General features: G+C 43.8%; 1 protein-coding gene across 2 annotated transcripts in view; it reads right to left on the reverse strand.

The window, feature by feature from the left end:
• LOC106566904 (pleckstrin homology domain-containing family G member 4B) overlaps positions 1–19,812 on the reverse strand; it is a 29,185-nt gene extending 9,373 nt beyond the window's left edge. For both annotated transcript variants that reach the window (XM_014135477.3, XM_014135476.3), the window contains exons 1-13: positions 19,506–19,812; positions 8,956–9,153; positions 7,270–8,719; positions 3,617–3,805; positions 3,400–3,523; positions 3,172–3,265; positions 2,678–2,764; positions 2,443–2,559; positions 1,546–1,644; positions 1,290–1,441; positions 807–945; positions 526–648; positions 170–364 (exon numbers count right to left, since the gene is read on the reverse strand). In XM_014135477.3, the coding sequence (XP_013990952.1) occupies positions 170–364; positions 526–648; positions 807–945; positions 1,290–1,441; positions 1,546–1,644; positions 2,443–2,559; positions 2,678–2,764; positions 3,172–3,265; positions 3,400–3,523; positions 3,617–3,805; positions 7,270–8,719; positions 8,956–9,153; positions 19,506–19,508 (2,970 nt within the window). In that variant the 5' untranslated portion in view covers positions 19,509–19,812. The remainder of the gene's footprint in view (positions 1–169; positions 365–525; positions 649–806; positions 946–1,289; positions 1,442–1,545; positions 1,645–2,442; positions 2,560–2,677; positions 2,765–3,171; positions 3,266–3,399; positions 3,524–3,616; positions 3,806–7,269; positions 8,720–8,955; positions 9,154–19,505) is intronic.
• Positions 19,813–20,586: the final 774 nt, after the last annotated feature.

The raw sequence follows: 20,586 nt of genomic DNA on the forward strand, positions 1-20,586 counted from the left end.
GAAAGAGACAGAATACCTATTCAAAAACCTGAAAGAGGCATTGAGAGGCGATAGTCATTCAAGCTTCATTACTTTTTCCTATATTCCTACAACATGACAACATCAATATGATATGCTATACAGTATATGAGATGTAAACAGCAATTGTGGAAAAACCCATCCCACCAACCTGTTCACAGAAGCTGCACACAGAGACCATAGTCTCCAGCTCACTGGAGCACCTCTCTGCCCGTGAGAGGGAGTCAGCCAGGCCAGACTTGAAAGTGCACACCATGGTCCTGAACACCTCAGTCTCAGGGTATGGAGATGGGCCCTGGATCTTCGCTGCCTCTTTCACCAGGACCATAGCCTGGTGCTTCTGCTCCTAAAAGATAGTAACAGACAAATTAAACAACAAAAAATGACTTTCATGGGCACTTCCATTCCCCCTTGTCCAAGTAGATTCCAATGAAACAAGTATGAAACAGTGTCAACACTTTGCCGTGGTGTGGTGGAGAGAGAATGAATGGAGAAAGTCCAACTTACATTGGCTTCAGAGAGGAATGCTCTGAAACTCTGGAGAGTATGTGCAACCTTTTCTCTGGAGTCCTCCACAGATTCTGCCTCCAGCAACTGCCGTTCCCCTTCGGCATCAAACCATTCCCTGATCTACATGAGGAGGATTATAAAAATGTTATACCCCCAAAACATGGCGTAGTCATATAGTCAGTTAGTTATCATCATGCAATCGTTCTTACAAGAACAGCCCCTGGATGAACCTTACATAACGGGTATACAGTATGTATATGAGGAGCCTCTGAATGTACCTTAGAGAAGTGGCCCTCCATTTCTCTGATTTGGAGCAGGTATTCAAGGTGCTCCAGGGACATGTTGGATCTTTGCACCAGCATATGGGCTTGCTCCTCTACATGGTTGTACATACAGGTCACAGAGTCTACAGCATCACTGTACAGAGAGGTCAGAGGTCAAGGAAATAATACATTGATATTAATTTTGTGAAGGAGCCTCTCAATTGGCCCAGCCATACTAAACAGTGACAGGTAGTGGTCTCCCGAGTGGCACACCATTCTAAGGCACTGCATCTCAGTGCAGGAGGTGTCACTGCAGTCCCTGGTTCGAATCCAGGCTGTATCACATCCGGCTGTATTTGGGAGTACCATAGGGCGGCACACAATTGGCCCAGCGTCATCCGGGTTTGGCCGGGGTAGGCCATCATTGTAAATAAGAATTAGTTTTAACTGACTTGCCCAGTTAAATAACGGTAAAATATATCTATATTTTAAGTATACCTGTAATCCTCACAGTGAGAGTATCTGAGGTCACTCTCCCTCCTCAGCCTGGCCAGCATGGCTCCGCCCTCCCTTTGCAGAGCGACCAACCGGCTGTCCTCCAGAACATCCTTCATCAGCGTTCTCTGTTCTAGAATACACCTCTGTACATCCTGCCACACATGGAGAGAAGGGTTTCAGCATAATAAGAACCTCAGTCCAATCCAACATGTTTTCAGTAATACAGTGTCGTCAAAGTCAAGGTTAAACTCATTACCTGCACTTTGTCAATCTTACAACCTCCCTCTAGTTTTCTGATGGCCTTCAGTAGCAAACCTGAAGCCTCCTGGAGATCTGACATGAAGGGATGAAGTTTCTGAAAGACAAATGCACTGTTCATCAGACATCAAAGCACAACAACAAACAAGAGTTCTCTAGTGTCTGTCTATTGCTCTAACTGTCCCACATGATGGAGCTGCAACCAGTCCTTGTGAATGTAGGGCAGGGTGCCCTCTAGGGGTCTAACTGATGGAGCTGCAGCCAGACCTGGTGAATGTAGGGCAGGGTGTCGTCTAGGGGTTTACCTGACGGAGCTGCAGCCAGTCCTGGTGGCTGTAGGGCAGGGTGTCCACTAGGGGTTTACCTGACGGAGCTGCAGCCAGTCCTGGTGGCTGTAAGGCAGGGTGTCCTCTAGGCATTTACCTGATGGAGCTGCAGCCAGTCCTGGTGGCTGTTGGGCAGAGTGCCCTCTAGGGGTCTAACTGATGGAGCTGCAGCCAGTCCTGGGGAATGTAGGGCAGGGTGTCCACTAGGGGTTTACCTGACGGAGCTGCAGCCAGTCCTGGTGGCTGTAGGGCAGGGTGTCCACTAGGGGTTTACCTGACGGAGCTGCAGCCAGTCCTGGTGGCTGTAGGGCAGGGTGTCCACTAGGGGTTTACCTGACGGAGCTGCAGCCAGTCCTGGTGGCTGTAGGGCAGGGTGTCCTCTAGGCGTTTACCTGATGGAGCTGCAGCCAGTCCTGGTGGCTGTAGGGCAGGGTGCCCTCTAGGGGTCTAACTGATGGAGCTGCAGCCAGTCCTGGTGAATGTAGGGCAGGGTGTCCACTAGGGGTTTACCTGATGGAGCTGCAGCCAGTCCTGGTGGCTGTAGGGCAGGGTGTCCTCTAGGTGTTTACCTGATGGAGCTGCAGCCAGTCCTGGTGGCTGTAGGGCAGGGTGCCCTCTAGGCCGTAGGTCAACTGGCTCCCCTCCACCAGCTTGTGCAACGCCTTCAGTGATGTCACTACATCAATCTGTCAGTGACAGTCAGTGATATCAGACAGCAATTCTCCCAGAATAAATACAGTAACTGTTCATGAAATGATAAGCTTGATGGAAATCATTAGAGGAAACCCTTGGATCAGATCTGACCTGTTGTCCAGGACATTTCTCTGGGCGATGGCAGCCCTCTTTCTCCACCAGGATAAGGACACTGTGTACTGCATGGGGAATCTGCTCCTGTAACATACTCAAAATATGAGACCTCACAGCAATAAATAGTTATCAGTAAATGCATTAGCCTATACCTGCAGCAGTGGAGGCTGCTGAAGGGAGGATGGCTCATAATAATGGGTGGAACAGAGGGAATGGAATGGCATCAAACCATGTGTTTGATGTATTTGATACCATTCCACCTATTCCGCTCCAGCCATTACTACGAGCCTGTCCTCCCCAATTAAGGTGCCACCAACCTCCTGTGACCTGCAGGTAAAGCTGAGCACAAGTCAGGGGAGTGAGGAAAATAATAAACAGAGGGAAAAGTTTAGTTGAGTTCAGTATCATTTTTAGCCAGTTGCTATCCTCTTGATGTGATTTTGTGTAGTGCAGATCCCAATATGACCTGGAAGATGACAAGGCTTTCATACCTGAAGCATCAGCAAGGCCTTATTGAACTGTGATGGAGGTGGATTCTGCCGAGCATCAATAACTAGTGTCAGTCCAAGTTCTCTTAGTTCTCTCCTAGAAAATATGAAGATGAAAACAATGAATTATTTTTTATTTTATATTTTATTTAACCTTTTTTTAACCAGGTAAAACCCATTGAGGTTAAAAACCTCTGTAGCCTGAACCACAATGCACAATGCACAATATACCTGATTACAGAGTGGAGGTAGAGCAGCAGTTTGCAGAGTTCTAGACTAGACACTGAAGGAGATCTCCATCCTTCCTGGTCTCCGTACACCTCAACCACCAACCGACCTGTCCTGTCTCTGCCTCCTAAATATGGGAGAGGGGAACATGAGGATCTTTCACTGAACAGAGATGTCATCCATCTCTGTCTCTAAGGCAAACTATGTAAGGGTTCCATACCAGTAAGACATGCTATTCCCATCTGGAGGGGGTGAGTGTTAGGTTCTGCTGAGTCTGGTGCCTGGACCTTAGACCTGGGCACAGCATAGTGACCCGGGGGCTGCTGGGTTGTCTCAGGGAGAGGGGCCGGTGGAGTGGTCTGTTGTCCGTTTCTAACAGACATGGAGGGTTGGCAAGCCTGGGAGACATCTTTAGAGAGGAAGAATGGTACAGAGGGATGTAATAAATCAAATCAAATTTGATTTGTCACATGCGCCGTATACAACAGGTGAAAAGCTTACAGTGAAATGCTTACTTACAAGCCCTTAACCAACAATGCAGTTTTAAGAAAAATAAGTGTTCAGTAAAAAATAGATGAGTCAAAAATAATTGAGGTAATATGTACATGTAGGTATAGTTAAAGTGACTATGCATAGATAATAACCAGAGAGTAGCAGCAGCGTAAAAGAGGGGGTGGGGGGGGGGGGACCATGCAAATAGTCCGGGTAGCCATTCGATTAGCTGTTCAGGAGTCTTATGGCTTGGGGGTAGAAGCTGTTAAGAAGCCTTTTGGACCTAGACTTGGTGCTCCGATACCGCTTGCCATGCGGTAGCAGAGAGAACTGTTCCACTGGATATCATAAGGTGAATGCACCAATTTGTAAGTCACTCTGGATAAGAGCGTCTGCTAAATGACTTAAATGTAAATGTAAATGTAAGAACAGTCTATGACGAGAGTGGCTGGAGTCTTTCACAATTTTTAGGGCCTTCCTCTGACACCGCCTGGTATAGAGGTCTTGGATGGCAGGAAGCTTGGCCCCAGTGATGTGCTGGGCCGTTCGCACTGCCCTCTGTAGTGCCTTGCAGTCGGAGGTCGAGCAGTTGCCATACCAGGCAGTGATGCAACCAGTCAGGATGTTCTCGATGGTGAATCTGTATAACTTTTTGAGGATCTGAGGACCCATGCCAAATCTTTTCAGTCTCCTGAGGGGGAATAGGCTTTGTCGTGTCCTCTTCACGACTGTCTTGGTGTGTTTGGACCATGATAGTTTGTTGGTGATATGGACACCAAGAAACATGAATCTCTCAACCTGCTCCATTACAGCCCCGTCAATGAGAATGGGGGCGTGCTCGGTCCTCCTTTTCCTATAGTCCACAATCATCTCTTGTGTCTTGATCACGTTGAGGGAGAGGTTGTTTTCCTGGCACCTCACGGCCAGGTCTCTGACCTCCTCCCTATAGGCTGTCTCATCGTTGTCGGTGATCAGGCCTACCACTGTTGTGTCGTCGGCAAACTTAATGATGGTGTTGGAGTCGTGCCAGTCATGGGTGAACACAGAGTACAGGAGGGGACTGAGCACACACCCCTGAGGGGCCCCCATGTTGAGGATCAGCAGGGCAAATGTGTTGTTACCTACCCTTACCACCTAGGAGCGACCTGTCAGGAAGTCCAGGATCCTAGGGTCCGTAGTTAAGAGATTAGCTTTGAGGGCACTAGGGTGTTGAACGCTGAGCTGTAGTCAATGAATAGCATTCTCACATAGGTGTTCCTTTTGTCCAGGTGGGAAAGGGCAGTGTGGAGTGCAATAGAGTTGGCATCATCTGTGGATCTGTTTGGGCGGTATACAAATTGCAGTGGGTTTAGGGTTTCTGGGATAATGGTGTTGATATGAGCCATGACAAGCATTTCAAAGCACTTCATGACTACAGACGTGAGTGCTACAGGTTGAAAATGTCAGCGAAGACACTTGCCAGTTGGTCAGCGCAAGCTCGGAGTACACGTCCTTGTAATCTGTCTGATCCCGCGGCCTTGTGAATGTGACCTGTTTAAAAGCCTTACTCACATCGGCTACGGAGAGCGTGATCACACAGTCATCTGGAACAACTGATGCTCTCATGCATGCTTCAGTGTTGCTTGCCTCGAAGCGAGCATAGACGTGATTTAGCTCGGCTGGTAAGCTCGTGTCAATGGGCAGCTCGCAGCTGTGCTTCCCTTTGTAGTCTGTTATAGTTTGCAAGCCCTGTCACATCCGACGAGTGTTGAAGCCGGTGTAGTACATTTCAATCTTAGTCCTGTATTGATGCTTTGCCTGTTTGATGGTTCATCTGAGAGCGTAGAGGGATTTGTTATAATCGTCCAGGTTAGAGTCCCACTCCTTGAAAGCGGCAGCTCTACCCTTTAACTCAGAGCGGATGTTGCCTGTAATCCATGGCTTCTGGTTGGGGTAGGTACGGTCACTGTGGGGACGATGTCATCGATGCACTTATTGATGAAGCCAGTGACTGATGTGGTGTACTTCTCAATGCCATTGGAAGAATCCCGAAACGTATTCCAGTCTGTGCTAGCAAAACAGTCCTGTAGCTTAGCATCTGCGTCATCTGACTACTTCTTTATTGACCGAGTCATTGGTGCTTCCAGCTTTTAGTTTTTGCTTGTAAGCAGGAATCAGGAGGATAGAATTGTGGTCAGATTTGCCAAATGGAGGGTGAAGGAGAGCTTTGAAAGCGTCTCTTTGTGTGGAGTAAAGGTGGTCCAGAGTTCTTTCCCTCTAGTTGCACATTTAACATGCTGGTAGAAATGAGGTAAAACGGTTAAGTTTCCCATTAAAGTCTGCGGCCACTAGGAGCGCCCCCTCTGAATGAGCGTTTTCCTGTTTGCTTATGGCCTTATACAGCTCATTGAGTGTGGACAGTGTCAGCATCGATTTGTGGTGGTAAATAGACAGCTACGAAAATTATAGATGAAAACTGTCTCGGTAAATAGTGTGGTCTACAGCTTGTCATGAGATACTCTACCTCAGGTGAGCAAAACCTTGAGACTTCCTTAGTATTAGATTTCGTGCACCAGCTGTTGTTTACAAATATACACAGGCTGCCACCCCTTGACTTACAGGAGGCAGCTGGTCTATCTTGCGGATGCTGCGTAAACCCTGGCAGCTGTATTTCATCCATTTCGTCGTTCAGCCATGACTCGGTGAAACACAAGATATTACAGTTTCTAATGTCCCGTTGGTAGGATATTCGTGATCGTAGCTCATCTATTTTGTTATCCAAACATTGTACATTGGCTAATAGGACTGATGGTAAAGGCAGATTACCCACTCGCCGTATGATCCTTACAAGCTTACCAATCACTGTACACAGCCCATCTGTAAATAGCCCATCCATCCAACCAACTACCTACCTCATCCCCATATTTGTTTTTGTTTTTCTGCTCTTTTGCACATCTATTGTGTTATATTCTCCTACATTCCTTTCACATTTCCACAAATTTCAAAGTGTTTCCTTTCAAATGGTACCAAGATATGCATATCCCTGCTTCAGGGCCTGAACTACAGGCAGTTAGATTTGGGTATGTCATTTTAGGTGAAAATTGAAAAAAAGGGGCGGATCCTTAAGAGGTTTTAAAGAAAAAATCTTCATCCAGTACGATGTGAGTAATCACTGTTCTGATTTCCAGAAGCTCTTTTGATTCATAAGAGACGGTAGCAGCAACATTATGTACAAAATAAGTTACAAATAACGCGAAAAAACACACACAATAGCACTTAAGAGCCCGTAAAACGGCAGCCATCTCCTCCAGCGCCATTTATTTTTTAAACAATTGTGTTTAAAAAAAATCACCTTTATATATTACAGAATAAGAAACAAATTTCATGCTGTAGATCTCTTACCTTTGGGCAGTCTCCGCCTGTTCATCTTTGGGGAAACCAGTCCAAAAGCTGTGGCGTTTTTACATTGCACTACATGTAAGCTGGGAATCTTCTCTGCAGACGAGACAATATCCCTCCTAATTTTTCTTCCTTGTATCACTACTTCACACTTCTCTGATGTGTCCACAACAGTAGTCGACAGAGAAGAGGGACATCTCCCATTGTTCTCTATAGTGTCACTCAGGCCTTGTAAAATTCCACTGGATATAGTGTTACTTTCTCCCGACTCCCTACAGGTAACAGTGCTAACAGGAGGAATCTGGTCATGATGTCCTGGGTCTGGATGGCAGCACTGCTGGGAGACACCAGGACATAGTTCTTTACCCTCTAGTCCCAGCCTCCCCTCACATGGACCAGCCTCCTCCAGAACCGCCAGTGTATTCAGTGTATTGTCTCTCTCAAAGGTAACAGGGTTCTGAAGTGCTGAATGGTAAGACTCCCTGTACCGGCACCTGAGCTCCTGTGCTTTGGACACCTGGCCCATTCTCCTCCTCATGCAAGGGGTGCAGGGGGGCTCCTCGGAGGACCGGATGGTCCGGCCGCAGGGTAAGGGTTCCTTGAGGGGCTGGTTGGGGGCCAGGGCTTGGGCCAAGGACAGGGGCAGGGCTGGAGCCAGAGGGACACCAGGACTGTTAAGTGGAACAGGCCTAGACATGAGCGCTCTGGGGTGTTTGTGACTGTGGGCCCCACTGAGGAGCAATGCTTCTTTCTTGTTTGTGAACTCCACCAAGTCCACGTATTCCCCCTCAACCTCAGAGGTGTTGTTGCTGCGGCTGTCCCATGTGTTGGGAGACACCCAGCCTATGGGCTTAGCCATAGGCCCATCCTGATCCACCTTAACCAGCCGGGAGCAATTACTGTCCACCAGACGCAGCGACACCGCAATGCCATGTTTAGCAGGAGAGATCCTAGTCTCCACAGAGTACGCAGGTGCAGGGTGAGGCAGGACCAATGAGGGCCTGGGCCCTGCCACTACCTCCTGTTGAACAGCAGCCGGGGAAAGAGATGATGAGGCCATAGTTCTGGGTTTATCCACAAACTCAGGGAGAGTGACCTGCGCCCATGGCACCTTCACCGTGCCCTGGTCTGTGGAGAGGACACAGTGGCTAAGTGGAGTACCGTGGCGGCCTTGGTTGAGCTCCCCTAGCCAGTCCTCAGAGAAGATGCAGGGGTAGGAGGTCTCAGGGATGGGTGTCTCCTCCACCTCCACCTCCACCACCTGACCCTGTCCGTCCTCCAGCAGGCTCCGGACCACGATGCGGGCGGCCTGCTCAGAGAAGGGAGCAACCTGCAAGTAGAAGTCCCCTGGGCACAGAAATAGGGGGTTGATCGGGGCCAGCTGAATCACCACTTTCTCATGCAGGCACAGAGGCCAGCCCTCACAGCAGAACACCACATCAGAGTACTGGGCCTAACGGGAGAAAATGACAGACATTTTTTTACCATTTAATTTGTCTTTTCAATTAGCAGTACAAGACAGAGAGGAGTTGAAGGCAGTTGCAAACTTTGTAATTGAGCTAACTTTGTTTTGCATAGGTGGTCGTTATTTGAGCCTGTAGGTGTGTATGGTAAACTGTCACGGTATGTATTTTTTTGTATAGCTGTGCATCTGTGCTGATAAGTATAGCTCTGAGGTTGTTGACTCACACAGGCAGCCTGCTGAACACTCTCAAGGATGTGTTTGGCCGGGATGAGGAAGTCCAGTAGACACTGGAGGGCGTCTCCACGGAAACGTTCCTCTATTACCTGGAAGAGCTGGCTCAGGACGGTGGGGGCTGTGGCCTCAAAGGGGGGAAAGAGGGCTGAGAGAGTGTTCTGGATGGACCTGTCCAGAGACTCAGTGTTCTATTAACATAAGAGATAGCACAAATAAAGGTCAGCACAAACAAAAATGTAAATATTCAACAATAACAAAGAAAATGACCAGGAAAAGCTAAAGATAAAGATTAGATACAGGCAGGAGTTTTTTTTCTCCCACATACAGTACATTCAGAAAGTATTCATAGCCCTTGACTTATTCCACATTTTGTTGTGTTACAGCCTGAATTAAAAAATGATTACATTAATTTTTTTCTCTAACCCATCTACACACAATACACCATAATGACAAAGTGGAAACCTGTTTTCATACAATTTTGCAATGTCTCATTTAGTATTCACACCCCTGGGTCAATACTTTGTAGACGCACCTTTGGCAGCGATTAAAGCTGCGAGTCTCTTTCCACACCTGGATTGTGAAACATTTGCCCATTATTCTTTTCAAAAATCTTCAAGCTCTGTCAAATGGGTTGTAGACCATTTTTAGGTCTTGTCATAGATTTTCCAGTAGATTTAAGTTAAAACTGTAACTCGGCCACTCAGGAACATTCACTGTCTTCTTGGTAAGCAACTCCAGTGTAGATTTGGCATCGTGTTTTAGGTTATTGTCATGCTGAAATGTGAATTCATCTGCCAATGTCTGGTGGAAAGCAGACTGAACCAGGTTTTCCTCTAGGATTTTGCCTGTACTTAGCTCCATTCTGTTTCTTTTTTATCCTGAAAAATTCCCCATTCCTTAATGATTCCAAGCATGCCATAACATGATGCAGTCACCACTATGCTTGAAAATATGGAGAGTGGTACGCAGTAATGTGTTGTATTGGATTTGCCCCAAACATAGCACTTTATATTATGGACAAAAATTGAATTGCTTTGCCGCATTTTCTTCAGTATTACTTTAGTGCCTTATTGCAAACAGGATGGATGTTTTGGAATATTAAATTCTGTACAGGCTTCCTTCTTTTCACTATGTCAATTAGGTTAGTATTGTAGAGTAACTACAATGTTGTTGATCCATCCTCAGTTTTCTCATATCACAGCCATTAAACTCTGTTTTAACTGTTTTAAAGTCACTATTGGCCTCATGGTGAAATCTCTGAGTGGTTTCCTTCCTCTCTGACAACTGAGTTAGGAAGGACGCCTGTGTCTTTGTAGTGACTGGGTGCATTGATACACCATCTAAAGTGTAATTAATAACTTCACCGTGCTCAAAGGGATTTGTCTGCTTTTTTTACCCATCTACCAATAGGTGCCCTTCTTTGCTAGGCATTGGAAGACCTCCCTAGTCTTTGTGGTTGAATCTGTGTTTGGAATTCTCTGCTCAACTGAGGGACCTTTAGATAATTGTATGTGTGTGGTACAGAAATCAGGTAGTCATTCAAAAATCCTGTTAAACACTATTATTGCACACAGAGTGAGTCCATGCAATTTATTATGTGACGTGTTAAGCACATTTTTACTTGTGAACTTATTTAGGCTTGCCATAACAAATAGTTTGAATACTTATAGACTCAACACATTTCAGCTTTTCATTTTTTATTAATTTGTAAAAATGGGGTAAAAACACAATTCTACTTTGACATTATGGGGTATTGTGTGTAGGCCAGTGACAAATCATCTCAATTGAATCAATTTTAAATTCAGGCTGTAACATAACAAAATGTGGAAAAAGTCAAGGGGTGTTGTCACGGCTGTCTAGGACCAGTGGAGATGTGGAATCAGGAGCAGGAGACAGAGGGCCGGAGCAACGGTGTTTTAATAATATTAGTAACACGCAATAGCCGTAGGGCACCAGGCGCGTGGCGAAGTCTGCCAGGGGAAAAACACCTTCCCAAAATAAGCGCACTGGAAAAAAAAGCGCACGGGGCGCAGCCCGGCAATAATAATAGACAATAACAATTTACAATCACAACTGTCCTGAGTGGACAATAAACAATCCCGCACGAGAACCCCAACTGAAAATACACACTAAATAACCCCCCACTAATGACAAACACAAAACAGGTGCGAGATAGACAGACAAAACCAAAAGACACAGAAACAACGATCGGTGGCAGCTAATAGGCCGGCGACGACGACCGCCGAGTGCCGCCCGACCGAGGAGGGGCGCCACCTTTGTTAGATACTGTGACAGGTGTGAATACTTTCTGATGGCTACGGTGTCATATATCGCTGATTTGAACATCTAAAAGCAGCACTGCATCCCTTAAGGTCATAAAATACACAGTCACCATTGTCTGCTATCCTTTGATCCTGGCATCCTTCAGTATTTTTCCAATAAGATGTCAGACCCCACCTTTTTTTTCTTCCTTCATACAGCACAAGCCAATAACCGTTCACCAGAGACAGATGTTGACAACACGAGGGCAAAGTTGCTGTGGATGTCAGGGTGGCTACAGTATCACAGGAGACATTAAGCAGCCTAAGAATCATATAGGCAGATACCAATTATCCATAAACAGACCGGGGGTCTCAACTAGAAAAGAGGCCTGGTTTATGGTTTCACATTCTCTCTGATCTCATCAGACTGGCCCATCACCCACTTTTAGGCCCTGCTTAATTTAGCTTTGTGAAGGCCATGTGTCGGCTGTGGGAGGTAAATGTACATGTGCGTGTTTCTAATCTCAATAGATAGCCTCTGTAGGAGAAAACATTGTTATATGGTTTCTGGTGCAATGTGGTTACAATGCCTTGCCAAGTTACATAGCCTGGTTTCAATATAATTGCAGGGATATAATGACTGGCAAATGTTACTAGACACCACCCTCTTGATTGTTCAATTATATTTCCACAAAGAGTAGGCATTTCAATAAATATGCAAAATGTAAAGATGAAGCGATTTTATCAACAATAGGCTACATCTGTTTCCTCAATGGGAAAATATGTTGCCTGCTTGCATCTCTGTTCAGTTTGTTTTGAATAGAGAAATACCACTGTGATCATTCCACTGATCACTCCACATAACTCAATGTATCCCAGCTGTGGTGTGGAGGTGGAGAGAAAGTCTGGGCGTATCAGGATGTGACCAGACCAATCCCCTCAGACCTCATCTGGCTAACTAGACTACTTCCCATCCAGCTCTCAGTTAGAACATCTGCTAGTCTATGGTGGTGTGAGGGCTGTCTTCAGGAATGGACCAAGGTGCAGCGGAGTTAGTGTTCATCATCATTTAATAAAGAGCGAACACTATACAATTTACAAAACAAGAAACAACCGACAGCCAAACAGTACTGACAGCATAACACACTGAACAGAAACAAATACCCACAACCCCAAGGAAAAACACACACTACTATATAGGACTCCCAATCAAAGGCAACTCAACACACCTGCCTTCAATTGGGAGTCCAACCCCAATTAACTAACACATAACACAAAACTCTGCCACGTCCTGACCAAAACTAATACAATTACGCCCTCTGCTGGTCAGGACGTGACAGGTGGTCAGGAGAAAAACCTACCCTTTCACTAACCTCTGCACCCAGCAACCCAATCTGTACTCTGACTGCTCGATTTGTACACTTTTATGTAACAGTCTGACTAGGGTTGCAAAGGCAGGACATATTACTGGAAACCTTCAAAGTTTACCTGTAAACTACCAGAATTTTGGTATCTTTCAAGGATTTTTTGTAATCACAAAACATCTAGCGGACCTTTTTTACAGGTGTCTGTAATTATCTTTGGCCCTCTGCGTGGCCTTATCACATGTAAAATATATGAAATAACTAATTACGATGATTTAAAACATGTAATTGACAAAGCTGTAAAATATTATCCTAAATATCAACTTAGTGAATACCGTTGGTGTTTAATATGAGGGTTTTAGCATGAAATACTCTTTATATATTTATTTACACACCTTTATTTATTTTACTATGTCAGTATGTATTTGTTGTCAATGTTTTGGCATCAAACTGATGGAAGTTTTGAAAAAAGTAAAAAGTTGGAAGAGAACCATATGGTCTTTCTACTAGAAACTCATGGACAATATGGACACAGGTATAAAAAAATGTATACTACTGTATATATTAATACTTTAAAAAAAGTTATTCAAGTATAAATTACCAAAGTTGCGATAGATTGCAATAGATCTTCTGTTAAGTACCGAAATTACTGAAGATTTTCCAGTAACTTTGGTAAAGTACCATTAGCTTTGAGATACTAGACCTCCTCTAAAAGCCTCTCCCAAGGCTCTGGAAAGGCTTTAGGGACAAGTTCTGCATATAACATGGACACTCCCTCTTGATCTCTCCAAAGACAACGGTCATTACACTTCTCGCATGACTGGGCCACAGCTCAGAGCCTCAGACACACACCCTTTGGGTACACATCAATGAGCCAACAGCGGTGGGCTCATGATTATTTACAATTGATGATGTACTTTAGCTGGGAAACACTTGGGATATTCATCTTATGAATGTTGGATCATTGTCTTGGAAAAGCTCTGTTGCCCCTGAAGAAGATAGAAACACCTGCTACATGATCTAGGGAGTTTCTATGAAAGATGTGTTTTGTTCTTCATAGTCTGAATTTTTCATACCGTTGAAGTTGGAAGTTTACATACACTTTGGTTGGAGTCATTAAAACTCGTTTTTCAACCACTCCAAATTTCTTGTTAACAAACTATAGTTTTGGCAAGTCGGTTAAGACCTCAACTGTGTGCATGACACAAGTCATTTTTCCAACAATTGTTTACAGACATATTATTTCACTTATAATTCACTGCATCACAATTCCAGTTGGTCAGAAGTTTACATAAGTTGACTGTGCCTTTAAACAGCTTGGAAAATTCCAGAAAATGATATCACGGCTTTAGAAGCTTCTGATATGCTAATTGACATCATTTGAGTCAATTGGAGGTGTACCTGTGGTTGTATTTCAAGGCCTACCTTCAAACTCAGTGCCTCTTTGCTTGACATCTTGGGAATATTAAAAGAAATCAGCCAAGACCTCAGATTTTTTTTTTAGACCTCCACAAGTCTGGTTCATCCTTGGGAGCATTTCCAAACGCCTGAAGGTACCACGTTCATCTGTACAAACAATAGTACGCAAGTATAAACACCATGGGACCACGCAAGATGCGTTCTGTCTCCTAGAGATTAACGTACTTTGGTGAGAAAAGTGTAAATCAATCCCAGAACAACAACAAAGGACCTTATGAAGATGCTGGAGGAAAAGGGTACAAAAGTATCTATATCCACAGTAAAACGATATCGACATAACCTGAAAGGCCGCTCAGCAAGGAAGAAGCCACTGCTCCAAAATCGGCATAAAAAAGTCAGACTACGGTTTGCAACTGCACATGGGGACAAAGATTGCACTTCTTGGAGAAATGTCCTCTGGTCTGATGAAACAAAAATAGAACTGATTGGCCATAATGACCATCGTTATGTTTGGAGGAAAAATGAGGATGCTTGCAAGCCGAAGAACACCATCCCAACCGTGAAGCACGGGGGTGGCAGCATCATGTTGTGGGGGTGCTTTGCTGCAGGAGGGACTGGTGCACTTCACAAAATAGATGGCATCATGAGGTAGGAAAATTATGTGGATATATTTAAGCAACATCTCAAGACATCAGTCAGGAAGTTAAAGCTTGGTCGCAAATGGGTCTTCCAAATGGACAATGACCCCAAGCATACCTTTAAAGTTGTGGCAAAATGGTTAAGGACAACAAAGTCAAGATATTGGAGTGGCCATCACAAAGCCCTGACCTCATTCCCATAGAAAATGTTTGGACAGAACAGAAAAAGCATGTGCGAGCAAGGAGGCCTACAAACCTGACTCAGTTACACCAGCTCTGTCAGGAGGAATGGGACAAAATTCACCCAATTTATTTTGGGAAGCTTATGGAAGGCCACCCGAAATGTTTGACCTAAGTTAAGCAATTTATAGGCAATGCTACCAAATACTAATTGAGTGTATGTAAACGTCTGACCCACTGGGAATGTGATGAAAGAAATAAAAGCTGAAATAAATAATTTTCTACTATTATTCTTGCATTTCACATTCTTAAAATAAAGTGGTGATGCTGTTTGGGGTTTTAGGCTGTGTTTCTGTACAGCACTTTGTGACATCAGCTGATGTAAGAAGGGCTTTATAAATACATTTGATTGATTGATTGATCCTAACTGGCCTAAGACAGGGAATTTTTACTAGGATTAAATGTCAGGAAATGTGAAAAACTGAGTTTAAATGTATTTGGCTCAGGTGTGTGTAAACTTCCGACTTCAACTGTATGAGATGCAGGGCCTGATGTTGGGTCAATAGAAAACCGGGTCTGTGGCTGACCTGACCTGAAAACATTTTTCAAGCACCTTTACGGGCCTCTGAATAAAGCCCTTGTGTTACGTCATACTATGGTTGAATGAGTTGATCTCCACACTTAAAATAGCACTGCAGGGCAGGTTACTTATCAAGGCATGATAACAAGCCCTAAGGAAAGCATGACAGGTCATTCATTGGTCGTTGGAAATTTAAAAAAAGAGAAGAGCAGCCGAGGGTCTGCAATGTGGGAAAGTGGCATTAGCAGGGCTAGCACTGCCATGATTCATTGTAACTGTTATGTCTGAGCAACAAGAGAACACCCGAAGGTATAAACAGCAAGCCTGCCTAACGGTCTACTACTGAGTGCTGACATTCTGCTGAGGTAGGTCTAACACTGGGCACTAAATAAATACACATCCCATTTCTAAAATAAATGGGTCGTTTCAAATTGCAGTTTATTGCATTAGGATATCCCAGTGGAGGTAGAGTACATTCTTATATTTCAGAGTTGAACATTTCTCTTCACTAAACAGCCAACCCAAACAACTCCTTCTAAGCCAGTGGCCAAGACGCCTTTTAAGTATCCTAAAGTATTTCAGTATGAATTATCTTGTATACAAAATGTCTCTGTAATACGTTCATGGATAATGTTATTTGGCAGAGCATCTGAGCAATTTCTGACACAAATTTAACTTCAGATAGGCAAAAGCTCAATTTCCTGTGTTTACGTCAGTTTTTATTTTTAACGTTCAACAAATTGGGTGGAGATAATGTTTAGACTCTCCTAGACCAGACTATCTTTGTAATGTCTGAGGGGCAGCTTTCTGTTGGGCATCAGGAGATAACACTGACCTGTAAGCCACCCCCAGGATGACTGTCCAAACAACACACATCATTCTCAGTGGTCCCCCAGGACAGGCAGGCACAGTTTACCAAACTAGCCAATTACAGTCAGAATCTAAGAGATCACAAATACCTAAAAGGAATGGCACACTGGACATCCTTTTGCAGCTGGACCAATAGAGGGTTGTTGTAGCATCCTATCCCGTGAATCTTTCGTATCCTACGTCTGGTACATTTTTCACATGTTTCTATTGAACATTTTATTAGGTGTGTTAGTTCTGTGTGACAGCTTTGGTTAGCCTTAATTATATCTTGATCTGGCATCCACTAAACAACAAACACATACTGACTTTTTAGGAATGCCCCAAAATGGAGATTAGGACAAAAGTGTGTATTGTTTAGTTGGGATGAGCTGCCTGTCAGTAACCAACCAAGATGCTATGAGTCTGTTCAGTTGAGAAGCTAAGTCCCTACCATGCATCCAAAGGATGAGATTTCAACATCAAGCCACAGTATACTCTTAGAAAAAAAGGTGCTATCTAGAACCTAAAACGGTTCTTTGGCTGTCCCCATAGGACAACCATTTGAAGAACCCTCTTTGGTTCCAGGTAGAACCCTTTTGGGTTCCATGTAAAACCCTTTCCACAGAAGGTTCTAAATGGAACCCAAAAGAGTTGTACCTGGAACCAAAAAGGGTTCTACCTGGAACCAAAAACTCACTTAGCACACAATGGTTGAATCAATGTTGTTTCCACGTCATTTCAATAAAATTACATTTAACCAATGTGGAATAGACGTTGAATTGACATATGTGCCCAGTGGGAAGGGTTATCCTACGAGGACAGCCAAATAACCCGTTTGGAACCCTTTTTTCTAAGAGTGTAGTTGTATTTAGAAGGCAACTCCTTCAATAAAATATGTGAATAATTAAGAAAAGTACAGTGTTGGTCATTATACAGTCCCTGTGATAGTGAGCATTTAGTCTTATAGAGATGGCAAACAATGCAAACTAACACAGCCAACTGCAAACTAACACAGCCAACTGTGAAGATAAACCCAGCAAGTTTCCTCCTTTGTAACCTCAATCAGCTGAGGTTTCTGGGCTTTGTGCCCAGATGTAGACTACTTACTGTAAATGTACCGGTGTGGTGTTGCAGAAATGAGATTCATATCTGTGATCTAAATAAATCAATGTCACTGTAACATTGTTTTCATTTACAGGCCAGTTAATAGAAGGGTCTCACTGTCGTATCACTACAGATACTTAATCAGTATCTGTCTCAGTTTAGTCCCTTTTGGGTTCCATAAATGGTTGCCCTGAGTGTAGGAGACTGACTGCTGCACATTTACATGCTAATTCAACTGTTCAGGTAAATGTCCATAAATGTATTTTTTGACATTGGCTCTTTAAAAACGGTGCTTGTGTCCATAATCATGGAACTAAACTGATAAGCAAGCTATGTACAGTGAGTATACAAAACATTAAGAACACCTGCCCTTTCCATGACATAGACAGGTGAATCCAGGTGAAAGCTATAAATCCTTATTGATGTCACTTGTTAAATCCACTTCAATCAGTGTAGATGAAGGGGAGGAGACAGGTTAAAGATGGCTTTTAAGCCTTGAGACCATTGAGACATGGATTGTGTATGTGTACCATTCAGAGGGTGAATGTGCAAGACAAAATATTTAAGTGCCTGTGAACAGGATATGCTATTAGGTGCCAGGCACACCGGTTTGTATCAAGAACTGCAACACTGCTGCTTTTTTCCCGTTTAACAGTTTCCCGTGTGTATCAAGAATGGTCCACCACCCAAAGGACATCCTGCCAACTTGACACAAATGTGGGAAGCATTGGCGTCAACACGGGCCAGCATCTCTGTGGAACGCTTTTGACACCTTGTAGAGTCCATGCCCTGACTGAGGCTGTTTTGACGATAAAATGAGGTTGGGGTGCAACTCAATATTAGGAATGTAATTCCTAATGTTTGGTATACCCAGTGTAATTAAACAGAGGGCAGAATTGAAATATAACCTCTCCTTGATAACACCTGAACAAAGTCATGATACATGTTCCCTGACGTAAATGGACCGGGGACCCACAAAATGCTGAGGGCAAATATCCTGCATTACACAGCAGAATTTACAGACAGGCATTCAATTACACACCAGTAGATCTATTCTGAGAGAATATCTCAACATCTTGACTCACCACCTCAGATCAGAACGTGCTAACGCCCTCCATGAGAACATGCCAAATTACAGTGAGAGAAAATAAACACAGGCCTAATCTGTGTGGATCTACTGTCAACCATCACTGAGCCACTGAGAAGCAGACGTTATATTTAGTTGTTTCACAAGCTCAGCAAATGGGGCATTTATTGCATGCAAATACTAATTATGATGCCTTGTCTAGCAGAATGGTTTGAAGTTGGTGGCAGACCAGTAGTCTGGCATTAGTAGTGAGCTTAAAAACATTTAATTAAAAGTGGGGGATCAGTTTCATCATCTTTACTCATCCTCCTACCTGTAATTATGTCACAGCTGAACATAGTTTTATTCTAACTGGCAGTTTTCCCTCCCCCGCATGATCACAGAGATAACAAGTACATAGAGAGCTTGAATTGTATAGTGTTCCATGAGTGACCTCAATGTTTAAGAACTTACTGAGGTAACCAGGCAAGACAGTACATCATTTTTAATGCTAAAGAAATAACTCTTGTTTTCAGGTTGTGATTCAACGGAAACATACCGGTATAATGGTCACTTCAGTTCCTAAGTCTACCTCTCCAATGTACTCTCATCCTGAGCTATAAAGAATATAAACATATAGCCATCCCCTCTCCAGAGCCTGAGTAGCACTTGAAACAGCAAAACATTAATTCAGTTATTTTTTCCCAAAGGGATCCTTTGTGCAATTCTATGTGCTGGACTCTAAGAGGAGACGCAGGGCAACAGATTCAGTGAGTGTTTTGTGAAATCACTGGGAAATTGCGAATCCACAGTAACCTGAAACCCTCCCATTGAGTCAAAGCATTTTGCTGTGTAGCTAGCTAGGTGTGCAAACAGGAAGACCTACATGTGTGTTTGTAATGACAGAGATTATGGGGCCAATTTAGACATTTGAAGCATGTCCATTTAAAAAATATATATTTTAAATGATTTCCAATATGATGAAAATCCTATCAAAAAAGAAAATACAAAAACTACACACATATGAAATTGAATGAAATACAGTCAAATTAAGCCATTTTGAGCAGCAGTTACAGTACCATGTTTCCTACAGTGTGTTGGTTATCCAGTTAAGCAGGGATGTACAGAGTCCAGTCAAGAGGATAATCCTTAGACAGATGGGTCTCACAAGGTGACAAACTGACCACAGTATTCTCCAATGTATCCACATGGTCTCTCATTGCTTAGTGAAGAGGACAATACTTATAGAAACAGGAAAACTTGAATAAAATATATATATCTTTTTTAAATCTTGGAGCTCCCGAATGTTCTTCTGCTGCTGCTAATAACTCTCCCTGTCTGCTTTCTCTCTTCTGGTGTTATGTTTGTCTGCCCACAGTTTGAGAGGGGGCAGCATGACACAAGCAACTCATGCAATCATGTAAGAGCAAGGGAGAGGGAGAACGAGAGAGAGGGAGTTAGAGGGGAGGGGAGAAGTTTTCCCTCTCAGAAGGAAATCCCTTCAAGATTCTTTCTTACTTTTCTTCGGGGTTACTCTCAACTTCCATCTCACCTCTCCCTCCCTCTTTCTTTCTCGCTCCCCATCCCCTTCTCTCTTCCTCTTTCTCTCTCACACATGCACCTTTCCCACTTTTCCATTCCTTTGGCTTCCATTCCACATTCCTGTCCTCTTTTGTCCTGCAAATGAACTAAATAGGCTTGTTATTATGGCACTGTGAGCAGAGAGAATGTGAAGATGGTGGATATAGATACAGAGAATTTCATTCAGGAGGACAAGCTGTGGTTTCTTCAATATCGGTAATTCCATTCTGACCTGATAACTTGACCTCACATTTGTATTTGTATTTTATTAGGGATCCCCATTATCTTCTGCCAAGGCAGCAAATACTCTTCCTGGGGTCCAAACACATTAAGACACTTATATTACACATAAAACAAAATATAAAACAGTACATCATATAACACTGTCACACCACCACATATCCACAACAAAAAATGTATGATACCACTATACAGCAATATTACATTGTACGTGCGTGTAGAGTGCGTGTGCTAGCGCCCGTGTGTGTATGCGTGTGTCTATACCTGTTTGTGTGTCTCTTCGCAGTCCCCGCTGTTCCATAAGGTGTTTTTATATCTGTTTTTTTTTTAAATCGGATT

The sequence above is a fragment of the Salmo salar genome, chromosome 13 (assembly GCF_965601325.2).
Source record: "Salmo salar chromosome 13, fSalSal1, whole genome shotgun sequence".
NCBI lineage: Eukaryota > Metazoa > Chordata > Actinopteri > Salmoniformes > Salmonidae > Salmo > Salmo salar.